Here is a 14,557-nt window from a genome sequence, read left to right as displayed (position 1 = left end):
ATGGTCGTGTATTGGTGTGGTGATGGGTTTCTTGGCACTCAATAACTGATCATCTTAGAATTCCACAATGGACCCAAATATTTTTGCTTACCACATGGGCCCTCTGTCACAGTCACTTACCTTCCAAGTTCCAGGGCTGGTACGTCGTCTGCCATCCGCAGCCATAGACACCTCGTCACGTAACCGTGAAGTCTTTTTAAACTGGGGCAAAAGAGACTGCCCTGGCTTGACCATTGGGTCTGACACCACCAAGCTGCTACTGTCTGCTACCAACCAGTCCTGTACAATCTACGAAAGTCAAGTCCACAACCGTCCAATCTGCCACCATCCAGTCTCCAAGAGTCTAGTCCACTATGTTCAATCTACTAGGGTACAGTTACGCCACTAGTCCTACTACCAGTGCTACCTAGTTCCTGCTCCACATGCACCAACCCAACTCTGCATCTGTAAGTAACTGTTGGCTTGCCGCTGTGTTTAAAATTCCATGAGGGGGTCCCTGGTGGGACATCCGCTATCCTTTAGACCCCACCTTATTGGGAAAGCATTAGTGGTGAGGGAAGGGGGTCTACTTCCATGCCCTGCTCGAGGTATAGGTCATAACCCACAGCTTGTGACACCTTGTTGAAGGATAATAGATTGGTGTACAGAATAACTGGGCTAAGCTGTGTGCACATTTAATATGTTTATAACCACAAATTAGAGAATTCTGGATGCCGTAAAGGGAAATGACCCTCCTGAGGTCAGATTCAGTGGTTCTATAGGGAAATTACTCTGCCCGGGGCATGATGGGTCTGTGATGTCACGAGGGGGCGGGGCCTCTGAATGACGTCATCTGATGGCCACACCCCATAGTTATCTAAGAAATGCTTGACATGGGCGCGAACAGCTCAGCAGGATGCACATTGGAGGAGGGTCATAGCCGGAGGAAGAAGAACACCGGAGAAAGAAGATTTTTAATAAAGGACTTGTCAAAAACAGTCTATTGTCTTTTGTCACACTACACTACTTTTTTTGGTAAATGGGTAGGAGTACAATGTACCCGATACCCATTCACATAGGGTGGGGGAGGCCGGGATCTGGGGGCCCCCTTGTTAAAGGGGGCTTCCAGATTCCGATAAGCCTCCCACCTGCAGACGCCGACAACCAGTGGCCAGGGTTGTCGGGAAGAGGCCATTGTCCCCATCAAAGCACCCACCCCCCTAGGTTGAGGGCATGCGGTCTCGTATGGTTCAGTAGGGGGGGGTGCTCGCTGGACCCTTCCTTTCCTGACCTGCCAGGCTTCATGCTCGGATAAGGGTCTGGTATGGATTTTGGGGGGAACCCCACGCCATTTTTTTTCAATTTTGGTGTGGTTTTTTTCACATTTTTTTTTAGACGGCAATTATTTTTTTTTACATTCAACTGTCAGCGGGGAAGCTGGCTGACAGCTGATGACTCTTCGGTTGTTAAGGGCGTGACGGCCCCCTCCTTAGCAATCAACTATATACAGTGTAGAAAAAAAATAAGAAAACAAGAATCGCGACAAAATCGTGGTAAAAACACAACAAGCACTGCAAAAAGCACTGCAGAAACGCTCAAAAGCAACATGCATAGATGTGAATTGAGCCCAAGTAGGGGGATCTTTTATTTCTTCAGTAATCAAACAGCATCTCTAAATTGGGAAGACCAGCTTCAGCTTCACTCAAATTGCTATTTCCAACATCAGCCAGTAATGTTTCGATTACGATAAATAGGGATGTATACAGTTAGCGTAGTCTCCACAAGATGGCCACCTCCATTATTTTTAAGTGGAACGCACTGGCAGGAATAGGTGTGACATGGACAGGAAGTAAAGTAAGGGGGAAACAGGAAGTGATGTCAGGTACAGACAGGAAGTGAAGTCAGGTATAAATAGGAAGTTACGGGTGAGAGAGCCGGGAAGAAGTACTGAGGAGACATTGATGGAACTGGCAGCAGAGGAGGTAATAAGATATTATTTTATATTTACACCCAGTAACCCCCCCCCCCCGTCATGTCCGTCCTCTTCCTCCATAGTCACTGTGACGTCTTTTATCTTCAGCAGATGATGATAACATGCAAAATCAAAAGTGAAAAGTTATACCTTCATATGTCTACAAATAACATCTAAATATAGAGCCATTTTCCCATCTATGTGTTAAGAGGTGCTGTATTATTATTATTATTATTATTATTATTATAGCATTTAAACAATGGTGGTAATGTAGGTTATCCCCAAAAACAGCCGCTGGTCTTGAACAGTCCTGTTTCCCCCACTTAGTACACACACAGCCTTTTCTTTTCTGTCATTGACTCAATAAGAGTCTAGGGGTATATTTTGTATTTTTATTGCTGAGTAAAACTTGGATAGGTATGGGGGGGGGGGTTTGGCATGGGATACCCCAAAGGAACCAAAGTAGCTGAGGACTTTTCTTACTACGCTGGTGGAGAACCTTCACAGAGTCACTACTTGCTAAGAGAAATGCTTTGGATTTGTCTCTGGGTGAAACTGGTAGCTGCATACAGTCTCTGGGGCACAGGACTTGGGTCAGTACTCAGGAGGCTTCAGGATCATCAGCTACCACCTTCTGACAATTCACTGGGCAGACTCAGACTCGTAATACAACAACCACTGGCCCCTATTCCATCCAGCCTCCACTGGGTATCCTCCAGAGTGCTCTTCCAGACCATATGTGAGAAACCCCAGATTTTAGGGAATAGGCCTCTCCAGCCTAAGCTATGGCTGGGACCTCGATGACCTCCATACAGTATCTCAGTAGACTGCCCAGAGGGGACTCTTCTGGCAGGGCTAACACGAGATCCAAGACCCCTCCGCTCTAGTGCTTCAGGGTATTTATGGGTTCTCCAACTGCCTTCTGGACAGACCTTTCCAGGAATTGGCTGGGTTCCCGTAAATATTCAAGCTGCTCTCCCATTCCTCCTCCCGCTGTAATTCTAGAACCTTCCAGAATGCAGGGGGAAGCAATCAGACCAGCAGCCTGTGTAACACTTAGCAGGCTAGAGCAATCAACCTCTGCTCCACTGAGTACAGAGGAGCTACACTCAATTTGCCTAGAAACCTGCACTAACAAGGAGGGTGCTACAGTAATGTAGTAAAGGAAGCAATCTGAGATGTTGGAACTATGGAGGACATTTTTCATCCCAGTACAGTCCAGATAATTCTCAGTTTATAATCCGTCTACAGAGAGAAACATCTTATATAGACAACGTGACCACATCAAAAATGGATGAGGACCAGAGTCACATGACCAAGAGGATAATAAACCTCACCCTGGAGATCATCTACCTGCTGACCGGAGAGGTGAGGAGGATTCTGGGAGGTCACATGACATCACTCTTATCTCTATTAATAAAACACAGACCTGACCGGAGAGGTGAGGAGGATTCTGGGAGGTCACATGACATCACTCTTATCTCTATTAATAAAACACAGACCTGACCGGAGAGGTGAGGAGGATTCTGGGAGGTCACATGACATCACTCTTATCTCTATTAATAAAACACAGACCTGACTGGAGAGGTGAGGAGGATTCTGGGAGGTTACATGATATCAATCTTATCTCTATTAATAAAACAGACCTGACTGGAGAGGTGAGGAGGATTCTGGGAGGGTCACAATATTACTCTTTATCTTTTAATATAGAGTTTTTCTCCTGTGAAGTCTGGTGACAAGGTGACCATCACAGTGCCTTCACCTAACTCCCCGAAACCCGAGAGAAACATCCACAGAGAGATTGTAGAAGTCACCAAGAAGATGATGGAGCTGCTGACAGGAGAGGTGAGCGGTGCCGGGAATTCTGGGAAATTATCCAGTAACAGACAAGGGATGTGTCTGGATGGTGACTGTATCATTGTGTGTGTCAGGTTCCTATAAGGTGTCAGGATGTCACTGTCTATTTCTCCATGGAGGAGTGGGAGTATTTAGAAGGACACAAGGATCTCTACAAGGACGTCATGATGGACAATCAGCCGCCCCTCACATCACCGGGTAAGAGGAGACTACTTTAAAGCTGAAACAACCAAAAGAGTAACCAGAAAAATTTTACTTGAATAAATAATTTGTCCATGTTTAAGCAGTTGGATAGAAACATTTAATGTCTTATCAACATAAGGACATTTCTGCCCATACAAAACATTGTAGATTTATCTATAACCTAATGTGGTAATGCATCTAATGTGACAAACGCATAAAGAGGAATAATTATAACATTTGGTATACAGTCCTTACGTGGGGAATGTATTCTTTGTATTTGCCACACTATCCAATGTTTTCAACAAATGAGGAGGAGATACTGTACACCATATGAAAGGTCCATCTCCATTCCTCAATATAATGTCATGTTCCCAACAAATGAGGAGATACCGTACACCATATGAAAGGTCCATCTCCATTCCTCAATATAATGTCATGTTCCCAACAAATGAGGAGGAGATACTGTACATCATATGAAAGGTCCATCTCCATTCCTCAATATAACGTCATGTTCCCAACAAATGAGGAGGAGATACTGTACACCATATGAAAGGTCCACCTCCATTCCTCAATATAACGTCATGTTCCCAACAAATGAGGAGGAGATACTGTACACCATAGGAAAGGTCCATCTCCATTCCTCAATATAACGTCATGTTCCCAACAAATGAGGAGGAGATACTGTACACCATAGGAAAGGTCCATCTCCATTCCTCAATATAACGTCATGTTCCCAACAAATGAGGAGGAGATACTGTACACCATATGAAAGATCCATCTCCATTCCTTAAAGTGGATGTAAACCCCCCCAAAAAAATTTTCATTAAGACTCATATCTGTTAGAGCAGAGGATGTCATATCATCTGTGCCCAGTTTTGGCAAGAAGAGTTAATCCAGCTCTGAGCAATCCTTTTATCTTTCTTCAGTAAGATAAAAACAGACACACAGAGAAATAGGTGTCTGTTCTTCCCCCTTGCTGTGACAGACAAGTGATTTCCTTATCTCATGCACAAGTGTGAGAGAGGCATTCTGTGTACTTCACATCCCCCCTCCTTTCTTCTCAAGCTCTCCCAGAATTGGCTGCTCCACACCTCAGCATGATTGGGCTTGCTGAAGTCATGTGGTGACTTTCCTGGGTTTTTACTGGATGTTAGTGATCATGGGGCATAATCCACGAGACCAGCAGAAGTTCAGTGTAAGAAATATCAATGCCTGGCCAAGGGGAGTGTAGTGGTGGGCGGGGTCTCTACTGACATCACGACTCCACCCACCAAGCCCTGGACAACAGACCTGTCCAGAGCATCCGGAGTACTGCAGGGCTCCAAACAGCTAAATGGGAGATATTTGACAGGTAAGGATACATGCAGGAGGCATGTATATCCTTATAGATCAGCACTATGGAAGTAATTTAGAAACGATGAGAGTGGGTTTACATCCACTTTAACATAACATCATGTTCCCAACAAATGAGGAGGAGATACTGTACACCATATGAAAGGTCCATCTCCATTCCTCAATATAACGTCATGTTCCCAATAAATGAGGAAGAGATACTGTACACCATATGAAAGGTCCATCTCCATTCCTCAATATAAGATCATGTTCCCAATAAATGAGGAAGAGATACTGTACACCATATGAAAGGTCCATCTCCATTCCTCAATATAACGTCATGTTCCCAACAAATGAAGAGGAGATACTGTACACCATATGAAAGGTCCATCTCCTTTCCTCAATATAATGTCATGTTCCCAACAAATGAGGAGGAGATACTGTACACCATATGAAAGGTCCATCTCCATTCCTCAATATAACGTCATGTTCCCAACAAATGAAGAGGAGATACTGTACACCATATGAAAGGTCCATCTCCTTTCCTCAATATAATGTCATGTTCCCAACAAATGAGGAGGAGACACTGTACACCATATGAAAGGTCCATCTCCATTCCTCAATATAATGTCATGTTCCCAACAAATGAAGAGGAGATACTGTACACCATATGAAAGGTCCATCTCCATTCCTCAATATAATGTCATGTTCCCAACAAATGAGGAGAAGATACTGTACACCATATGAAAGGACCATCTCCTTTCCTCAATATAACGTCATGTTCCCAACAAATGAGGAGGAGATACTGTACACCATATGAAAGGTCCATCTCCATTCCTCAATATAATGTCATGTTCCCAACAAATGAGGAGAAGATACTGTACACCATATGAAAGGACCATCTCCTTTCCTCAATATAACGTCATGTTCCCAACAAATGAGATGGAGGTATTCCTCAATAAAATGATGCAATCGTTGTATGTATACTTTTTCTCTTATGTTAATGTTACTACTGCTCCCGATTCCATAATAAAGATCTTGTAAAACATTAACTCCTAGACTAACACACATGACTTCTGACTTTGAATAATTGCCCTTTTTTTTATGAATAAATGTTTTTTGGCCAACAGATGCACCTGATGTTTTGAATACCTCAGAAAGTCATCCCATTTTACCCCTTGAATGTAAAGAAGAAGAAGAAGAAGATGACCTTACACAATTCTCTCTGGATGTAAAACCCGTTTCTTACAGTTTACCTCACAGCCATTACCCTACGGAAGAATTAGCGCCCCCCTTTAACGCTGAGGAGTTGTCTATTAGGGCACACGCTATTGAGACAAATGTCCCTCCAGGTTTTCACAGTGTAGATAGATCTCCAGATATGTCTAATCCCAAGCAATCCAGGAAGCGTCCGTTTTCATGTTCAGAATGTGGGAAAGCTTTTATGTGGAAATCGGATCTTCTGCACCATCAAAGATATCACACCGGGTATTATCGCTTTTCGTGTTCGGAGTGCGGGAAACGCTTCAGTTCGAAGTCGCTCCTCCTTAGACATCAACGTTCCCATTCTGGAGAGCGCCCCTTCTCATGTTCTCAATGCGGCAAATCTTTCATAACCAAATCGGATTTGGTGACCCACGTGAAGGGTCACATAGGTCTGAGACCTCATGTGTGCACAGAGTGCGGCCAGTCCTTTACTAACAAAGCTAACCTAACGATACACCTCAGGTGTCACACGGGTGAGAGACCCTTCTCGTGTTCAGAGTGCGGGAAATGTTTCGCTCGGAGAGCCACCCTCAGAATACACCAGAGGACACACATGGATAAAATGCCAAACGCGCGAAAATCTGACCTCGTCGCGCACCGAGCATCTGACACGGGCGAGCGACCGTTTTCTTGTGACGAGTGCGGAAAACGTTTCAGGAGGAACTCGTGTCTTACTAAGCATTTGCAATGTCACATTGGCAAGAGGTCAACATCGTGTTTGGTGTGTGGGAAACGTTTTGAAACGGAATCCGAGCTCCGTACACACCAGATCGTTCATGCCGTGGAGGGGATCTTTTCGTGCTCGGAGTGCGGGAAATCATTCACAGACGTGTCACAGCTGGTGGAGCACCAAAAACTTCATCCCCACAAAAAACCTTTTTCATGTTCGGAGTGTGGGAAATCCTTCCCGAAGAAATGGAAACTTGCCATGCACCAGAGAACCCACACCGGTGAAAAGCCCTTCCAGTGTCCTGAATGCGGCGCAAGCTTTTCAGAAAAGGGAAGCCTGCGCGACCACCTGAAGCGCCACACCGGCGAGAAGCCCTTTTCCTGCCCAGAGTGCGGGAAAAGTTTCGCCCTAAAAAAAGACTTCCTTCAGCACCTGAGAATTCACAAGGAGGCACGTCCTTTCTCCTGTTCGGAGTGCGGGAAATGTTTCGCTCGGGAAGAAGAATTGCTTCAACACCAGAGAAGTCACACAGAGGAAAGTTCTTTCTCCTGCCCAGAGTGCGGGAAATGTTTCAAGGACAACAGCCGTCTCCTGAGTCACATGAAAGAGTGTCCTATCGTATGTTCGGAGTGCGGGAAATGTTTTTCACGGAAAGGAAACCTCATAGCGCATAAGAGGATTCATGCTGGGGTGCGTCCGTATTCGTGCTCGGAGTGTAGGATAAGTTTCAGTCGGAAGGAGCACCTTGTTGCACATCAGAGAAGGCACACGGGTGAGCTTCCTTATTCTTGCTCCGAGTGCGGGAAATCTTTTCGCATAAAAGCGACTCTCATGACGCATGAGAGAGTTCACACGGGAGAGCGCCCGTATTCTTGTTCAGAGTGCGGGAAATGTTTTAATCAAAGAGGACATCTTCTTAAACACCAGAAAGTTCATACGGGAAAAAAATTTCCTTTTTCGTGCTTGAACTGTGAGAAGTCGTTCAGCAAAAAATCCGAACTCGATCTTCACCAGAGAGATCACGATCTCTGATGGGGGGGTTACATAGTTGCAGCAAACAGGGAGTGCGACTTGCATAGCTGATCCATCTAACCCTCAGATCAGTTTTCATTGAAAGTTCTGATCTGTAGATTTGCAAAAATGCAGCTCAGTGCAACAAAACCTATAAAAAAAGGAAGTGGACTCCAAAGGCTCCAGAAATGGCTTCAGCTCAGCTGTCCACCCATGGAATACAAACCCCCACCCCACTGACGTGTTTCACCCTTACTTGTAGGCGATTAAGCCCCACAAGGGACGAAACATGTTAGCGGGTTATTCCATGGGTATGTAATTAATAAGAAATTGCTTCAGCTCGGTTCTCCACACATGGATGTAATTAAGGAGAAATGGCTTCGCCTTGGCTCTCTATTTGTGCAAGAACCCTCTCCCCCAACATGTTTCATCCAAAGTGGGGCCACACAGCGTCCTCCTGTGAGTACTGACCACAAAAAAATGCCGCCCCTTCACACTCAAAAGCTCAGCACACTACAAGTATGTAATTAATTAAAGTGGGGCCACACAGCGTCCTCCTGTGATTCCTGACCACAAGAAAATGGCGCCCGTCCACACTCAAAAGCTCAGCACACCGCAAGTATGTAATTAATGAGAAATGGCTTCACCTTGGCTTCAGCTCGGTTCTCCACCCATGGATGTAATTAGGGAGAAATTGCTTCACCTTGGCTCTCTATTTGTGAAATAGCTTCACCCGTGGAAGACCCCCCCCCCCCCCCCAATGCATTTCACCCTTGTGGGGCTTAATTTCTCTCGATTAAGAAACAAAACATGTTGGGGGGGGTAGAGTTCTTCCATAGGTGGAGTGCCGAGATTAAGTAATTTCTTATGAATTACATATTACATACCCACGGAAGAACCCACTTCCCCCTTGTGGTGATTAATCAACTACACGTTAGCCCCACAAGGGTAAATTAAGCTTCACAAGGACGAAATTCATTGGAGGAGGAGGAGGGGGCTGTTCTTCCATGGGTGGGGAGCTGAGCAGACCTATGATTAAGCCCCACAAGGGCAAAACACGTTGGGGAGTTCTTCCAAGGTTGGAGAGCCAAGCTAAAACCACTTCCTATTATTTACATACCTATGGAAGAGCCTGCTAAAGCGTTTCGCTCTTTAGGGGCTTAATCGCCTATGATTAAGGGGGGGGGGTTCTTACATGAGTAGAGAGCCAAGGTGAAGCCATTTCTCCTTAATTACATCCATGGGTGGAGAACCGAGCTGAAGCCATTTATCATTAATTACATACTTGCGGTGTGCTGAGCTTTTGAGTGTGGACGGGCGCCATTTTCTTGTGGTCTGGATGAAGCTTAAATATAGTTAAGGAGAAATGGCTTTACCTTGGCTCTCTATTCGTGCAAGAATCTCTCCCAACATGTTTCACCCAATGTGGGGCTTAATCATAGGCGATTAAGCCCCACTTTGGATAAAACATGTTGGGGGAGGGGGTTCTTGCACAAATAGAGAGCCAAGGTGAGGCTATTTCTCCTTAATTACATCCATGTGTCGAGAACTGAGCTGAAGCCATTTCTTATTAATTACATACCCATGGAAGAACCTGCTAACATGTTTCGCCCTTGTGGGGCTTAGTCGCCTACGCATAAGTCCCACAAGGGTGAAACACATCGGGGGGTTTGTATTCCATGGGTGGACAGCTGAGCTGAAGCCATTTCTTATTACTTACATACCCATGGAAGGATCTGCTAAAGTTTTTCACCCTTTTGGGGCCCAATCATCTACAGGTAAGCCCCACAAATGTGAATTAAGCCGAACAAGGGCAAAATACATTGGGGGAGGGGTCTTCCACTGGTGGAGAGCGAAGCTGAAGCCATTTCTTATTATTTACATACCCATGGAAGAACCTGCTAAACGTTTTGCCCTTGTGGGGCTTAATCGCCTATAATTAAGCTCCACATTGAGCAAAACATGTTGGGCAGGTGTTCCTCTAATGGGTGGAGAGCCGAGCTGAACACCTATGATTAGGCCCCACAAGGGCAAAACATGCTGGGGGGGTTCTTCCATGGTTGGAGAGCCAGGCTGAACCCGCTAAAGTGTTTCGCCCTTGTGGGGTGATTAAGCTCCACATTGGGCGAAACATGTTGAGAGAGGGCTCTTGCACGAATAGAGAGCCAAGGTGAAGCCATTTCTCCTTAATTACATCCATGGGTGGAGAGCCAGGCTAAAGCCATTTATTATTAACTACGTACCCATTAAAGAACCTGTTAACACATTTCGTTCTTGTGGGGCTTAATCACCTATGATTAAGCCCCATATTCCGCAAAACACATTGGGGGAGCTTTTTTGCATGAATGAAGAGTCGAAGTGAAGCCATTTCTCATTAATTACATACTTGCATTGTGCTGAGCTTTTGGGTTCAGATAGCCACCATTTTCTTGTGGTCTGGATGGAGCTTGAAGAGACAATATTGGTCCTGACTAGACAAATCTATGGTTAAGCCCCACAAGCGTGAAACGTATGGGGGGGGTTCTTCCACAGGTGGCGAGCCGAGCTGAAGCTATTTCTCATGAATTACATACTGGTGGTGTGCTAATCTTAAATTTAAATAAATATGCATAAAAAGTATAAATTTGATCAAAAATATCCATAAAACCGAACATTTAAAAAACATTGGCTGATGTATTATTTTGAAGTTTTTTCTTTCTCTGTATTGAAATATAAAGGTCTACCTGCTCCTCTAGTCACACGTGTTAACAGTTTTTCACCATAATATGCCAAATTATGAAAGATGATCACATGTGGAAAACCGACGCGTTTCAATTATAGCAAAAATTTTCTGCAGGGGTGAAGAAGCGCTAGATCTGCTACATATAGATTTATTAATCTCATATACTTCCAATACAATAAAATGGGTCACCTTGAATGCATAATGATACAGAAACAGCTTTACGTAGCACAGACAAGATATACACATGAAGTCGGCCAACCCATAAAAACAATAGTCCAGTAAGTTGTCACAGGTTCTACCCAGGGACAAAACCCAAGGATCACCATGGAGTCCCCTCAGGTGGGTAATCTGTAAAAAATATATTGCAAAAGAACCCATTGGTTCAAGCCCTTCCTAATTAATATCCAATAGATATCAATGGGCATACTATCAACTCAAAACCCATGCAAAATCTCACCTGAATGAGGTCAAGAGGCAAAACACTCGATATTCTTCATGTAAAATATTATCCATAATGCTGGTGAAAATAGGTGTTCCATGATTCCAGCCGAGACAGTCTGTAGTCAGCGCCATTACCTGTGTCTCAGACCATAAATACCCTGCAAATAGGGAGGGACAACACTTATGTGATGCCCATAAACCATGTGGGGCTTAATCGTCTGCGGTGTGCTGGGCTTTTGAGTGCGGACGGGTGCTGTTTTCTTGTGGTTGATGGAGCTTGAAGAGCCAATATTTGTCCTGATCAGATGAATCTACGATTAAGCCCCACAAGGACGAAGCGCCTTGGAAAGTTCTTCCATGGGTGAGGAGCAAACATTTGTGCCACATGTCAAGACTGGTGCCAAAAGGATGTCAGTGGGGAGGAAGACAATTGCTTCCTACAACCTGGCAATTGATTGCCATCATTTCCAGGTGCGGTGAAGTCATATCTGCTGTGCCATATGGTGCTCAGGTGACTTCAGAGCGCACAGAGGCAATTCCGGCACGCTAATAGTCCCACCCAGGCTGCAACAAGTATGCAGCAAAAGAGCCTCAAGCTACATGCCAAGGAGGAAGGGGTTATGGTAAAACCCATCCCACAAAACACTCCAACCCTCTGAATAAGAACTGCAGGTTCCATATATGGCACAAACCAAGGGCCCCAAAACCGATGAATGAAAGGGAAGGACCAGGGACAACCAGGCTAGATGGCACTGGATGTCCTCCACCAGGAAATGAGGCGGGCTCCATCTGACTTGCTGCAGCCTCTGATGCACTTTACGGGAAGCTCACAGTGTACAGTGAAATCGGAGTAAGCGATTTCAGTCAAGATCTGGGCAGACTTCCAAGAATGGTGGTGAGCTCTTTAGGAGGAAAGTTTCATTTTAAGTGGATCATGGGACTGAGAGTTCCAAATGGTTTATGCACAGATTATCAACTTCAGCCCCGGAAGATTTTACCCCCTTCCTGACCAGAGCATTTTTTAGCGATGCGGCACTGCGTCGTTTTAACTGACAATTGCGTGGTCGTGCAAAGTTGCACCCAAACAAAATTAACGTCCTTTTTTTTCCCACAAAGAGAGCTTTCTTTTGGTGGTATTTGATCACCTCTGCTGTTTTTATTTTTTGTACTATAAACAAAAAAAGAGCAACCATTTTGAAAAAAAGCAATATTTTTTACTTTTTGCTAAAATAAATATCCCCCAAAAATATATAAAAAAAACAAATTTTTTCCTCAGTTTAGGCCGATACGTATTCTTCTACATATTTTTGGTAAATAAGCAATAAGAGTATATTGATTGGTTTGCGCAAAAGTTATAGCGTCTACAAAATAGGGGATAGTTTTATCGCATTTTTATTATTATTTTTTTATTATTAGTAATGGCGGCGATCTGCGATTTTTACCGTGACTGCGACATTATGGAGGACACATCGGACACTTTTGACACTATTTTGGGACCATTGACATTTATACAGCGATCAGTGCTATAAAAGTGCACTGATTACTGTGTAAATGACACTGGCAGGGAAGGGGGTTAAACACTAGGGGCCGATCAAGTTGTTAAGTGTGTCCTAGCTAGTGATTCTAACTGTGGGGGGAAGGGGCTACCACTGACATGACAGCAATCACTGCTTCTGATGACAGGGAGCAGTAGATCCCTGTCATGTCACTAGGCAGAAAGGGGAAATGCCTTGTATACATAGGCATCTCCCTGCTGTGCGGCTCTGTGACACGATCGCGGGCCTCTGGCGTACATCGAGTCCGCGGGATCCGCGGACACGGTCACGATGTACGCGGCGGGCGCGCGCACCCACTAGCCCGGCCAGTTAAAGGGGACGTACAGGTACGCCCATATGCCCACCACTGCCATTGTGCCGACGTATATCGGCGTGCAGCGGTCGGCAAATGGTTAAAGAATGAGGTGCTAGTGATGTTCAGTGAATCGGAAAAATACAGATATTCAAAATATAGCAAGCTTGAAAGTGAATGAATGAATCCCAACACCAAAATGTGATGCTCAAAAATTAACTTCTAGTTCTTCACCACGAGTGTACAAAAGATGGGTGGCCACTCACCAGAAATGTATGACCCCTTTTTACAGGAAGGTCAAACAGCACGTCTGGAATACCAATTGATTCCACTGAAAGCACAGTTCCACTCCACTGGCCCTTCGAGATGAAACTAGGATGGGAAAAATGACTCCACAAGAGACATAGAGGAAGGTCTCATAGTGTATAAGTGAAAAAGTTTGACAACAAATGGCGATTACACTCACATGTTACAGTGCCGATCTGGGCACCAGGTGTAATCAGCATGTGCAAGCTGGCTAGTCTTTGAAGGATGGTGTGTAGTCCGCGTCTCTCTTAATGGCAAAGCCTAAATGGGATATGGGATCAGGACCTGGAATGGCGGATCCTCTGCTCCGACATATGTTTTGCCATATTGGCGTCTTCAGGAAGTCCAGGGATTCAATCTGTATATCTTATAGAAATTGTTACATTTCCGGATCGGCACTGTAACATGTGAGTGTAATCGCCATTTGTTGTTGTCAAACTTTTTTACTTATAGAGGAAGGTCTCATAGTGTAGTAGTTTTAATAAGTAAAAAAGTTTGACAACCGCACTTACCCTGTCTTGGTGGGGCAGCGGGTGGCGACGACGAGCGGGGTCCTCCATGCGTCTCCTGCCATGCTCATCTCCCGTCCTCTCCTCCTGATAGGCGTCCAATAGCGGCGCCTGTCGTTTCAGCCAATCAGGTAACAGACCCAAGCACCTGATTGGCGGAGAGGCGGTTTAGTGTTAGTAAAGCGAATAGTCATTCACTTTTCTAACACAGCTGAGTGACCTGCGAGAGCCCAGCATGGCGCTTGCAGGTAACTTTTTTGAAGCCTATTAGAGCCTATTGCCTAGCAGCCTAAGGAGAGAGGGGGGCGGCGCCCGTGCGCCCTTAATGCACGGGCCGCCACTGATACATATACTTATTTTGGTATAGGAGATGCACTGTTGAATGTTTGAATCACAAAGGTGACAGTTATTTTGCTATCAATAATATTCCTTGTAAGACAACTCTCTTCCCTTTTTTTGGG

At 44.9% G+C, this 14,557-nt stretch overlaps 1 protein-coding gene across 3 annotated transcripts; it reads left to right on the top strand.

Annotated features, from left to right (window-relative positions):
- The first annotated feature begins 1,738 nt into the window (after positions 1-1,738).
- LOC141104755 (uncharacterized) lies at positions 1,739-10,934 on the top strand. 3 transcript variants are annotated; one of them, XM_073594466.1, is made up of 6 exons: positions 1,739-1,961; positions 2,063-2,162; positions 3,203-3,319; positions 3,662-3,796; positions 3,883-4,006; positions 6,454-10,934. In XM_073594466.1, the coding sequence occupies exons 3-6, from the start codon at positions 3,242-3,244 to the stop codon at positions 8,289-8,291; spliced, it is 2,175 nt and encodes a 724-aa protein (XP_073450567.1). In that variant the 5' UTR covers positions 1,739-1,961; positions 2,063-2,162; positions 3,203-3,241; the 3' UTR covers positions 8,292-10,934. The 3 variants fall into 3 exon arrangements, with proteins under 3 accessions (XP_073450567.1, XP_073450566.1, XP_073450565.1); XM_073594465.1 differs by having other exon boundaries at positions 2,060-2,162; XM_073594464.1 differs by lacking the exon at positions 2,063-2,162.
- The last annotated feature ends 3,623 nt before the right edge of the window (positions 10,935-14,557 follow it).

Source organism: Aquarana catesbeiana, linkage group LG08 (assembly GCF_042186555.1).
Source record: "Aquarana catesbeiana isolate 2022-GZ linkage group LG08, ASM4218655v1, whole genome shotgun sequence".
NCBI lineage: Eukaryota > Metazoa > Chordata > Amphibia > Anura > Ranidae > Aquarana > Aquarana catesbeiana.
This window is presented reverse-complemented; position numbering and strand designations above follow the sequence as displayed.

Bases quoted from the DNA above. Each gene is read 5' to 3' on its own strand.
- LOC141104755 (XM_073594464.1), top strand. From the start codon at position 1,941: ATGGAACTGGCAGCAGAGGAG. The intron at 1,962-3,202 runs GTAATAAGATAT...ATCCGTCTACAG, and splicing joins TGGAACTGGCAGCAGAGGAG to AGAGAAACATCTTATATAGA. The intron at 4,007-6,453 runs GTAAGAGGAGAC...TTTGGCCAACAG, and splicing joins GCCGCCCCTCACATCACCGG to ATGCACCTGATGTTTTGAAT.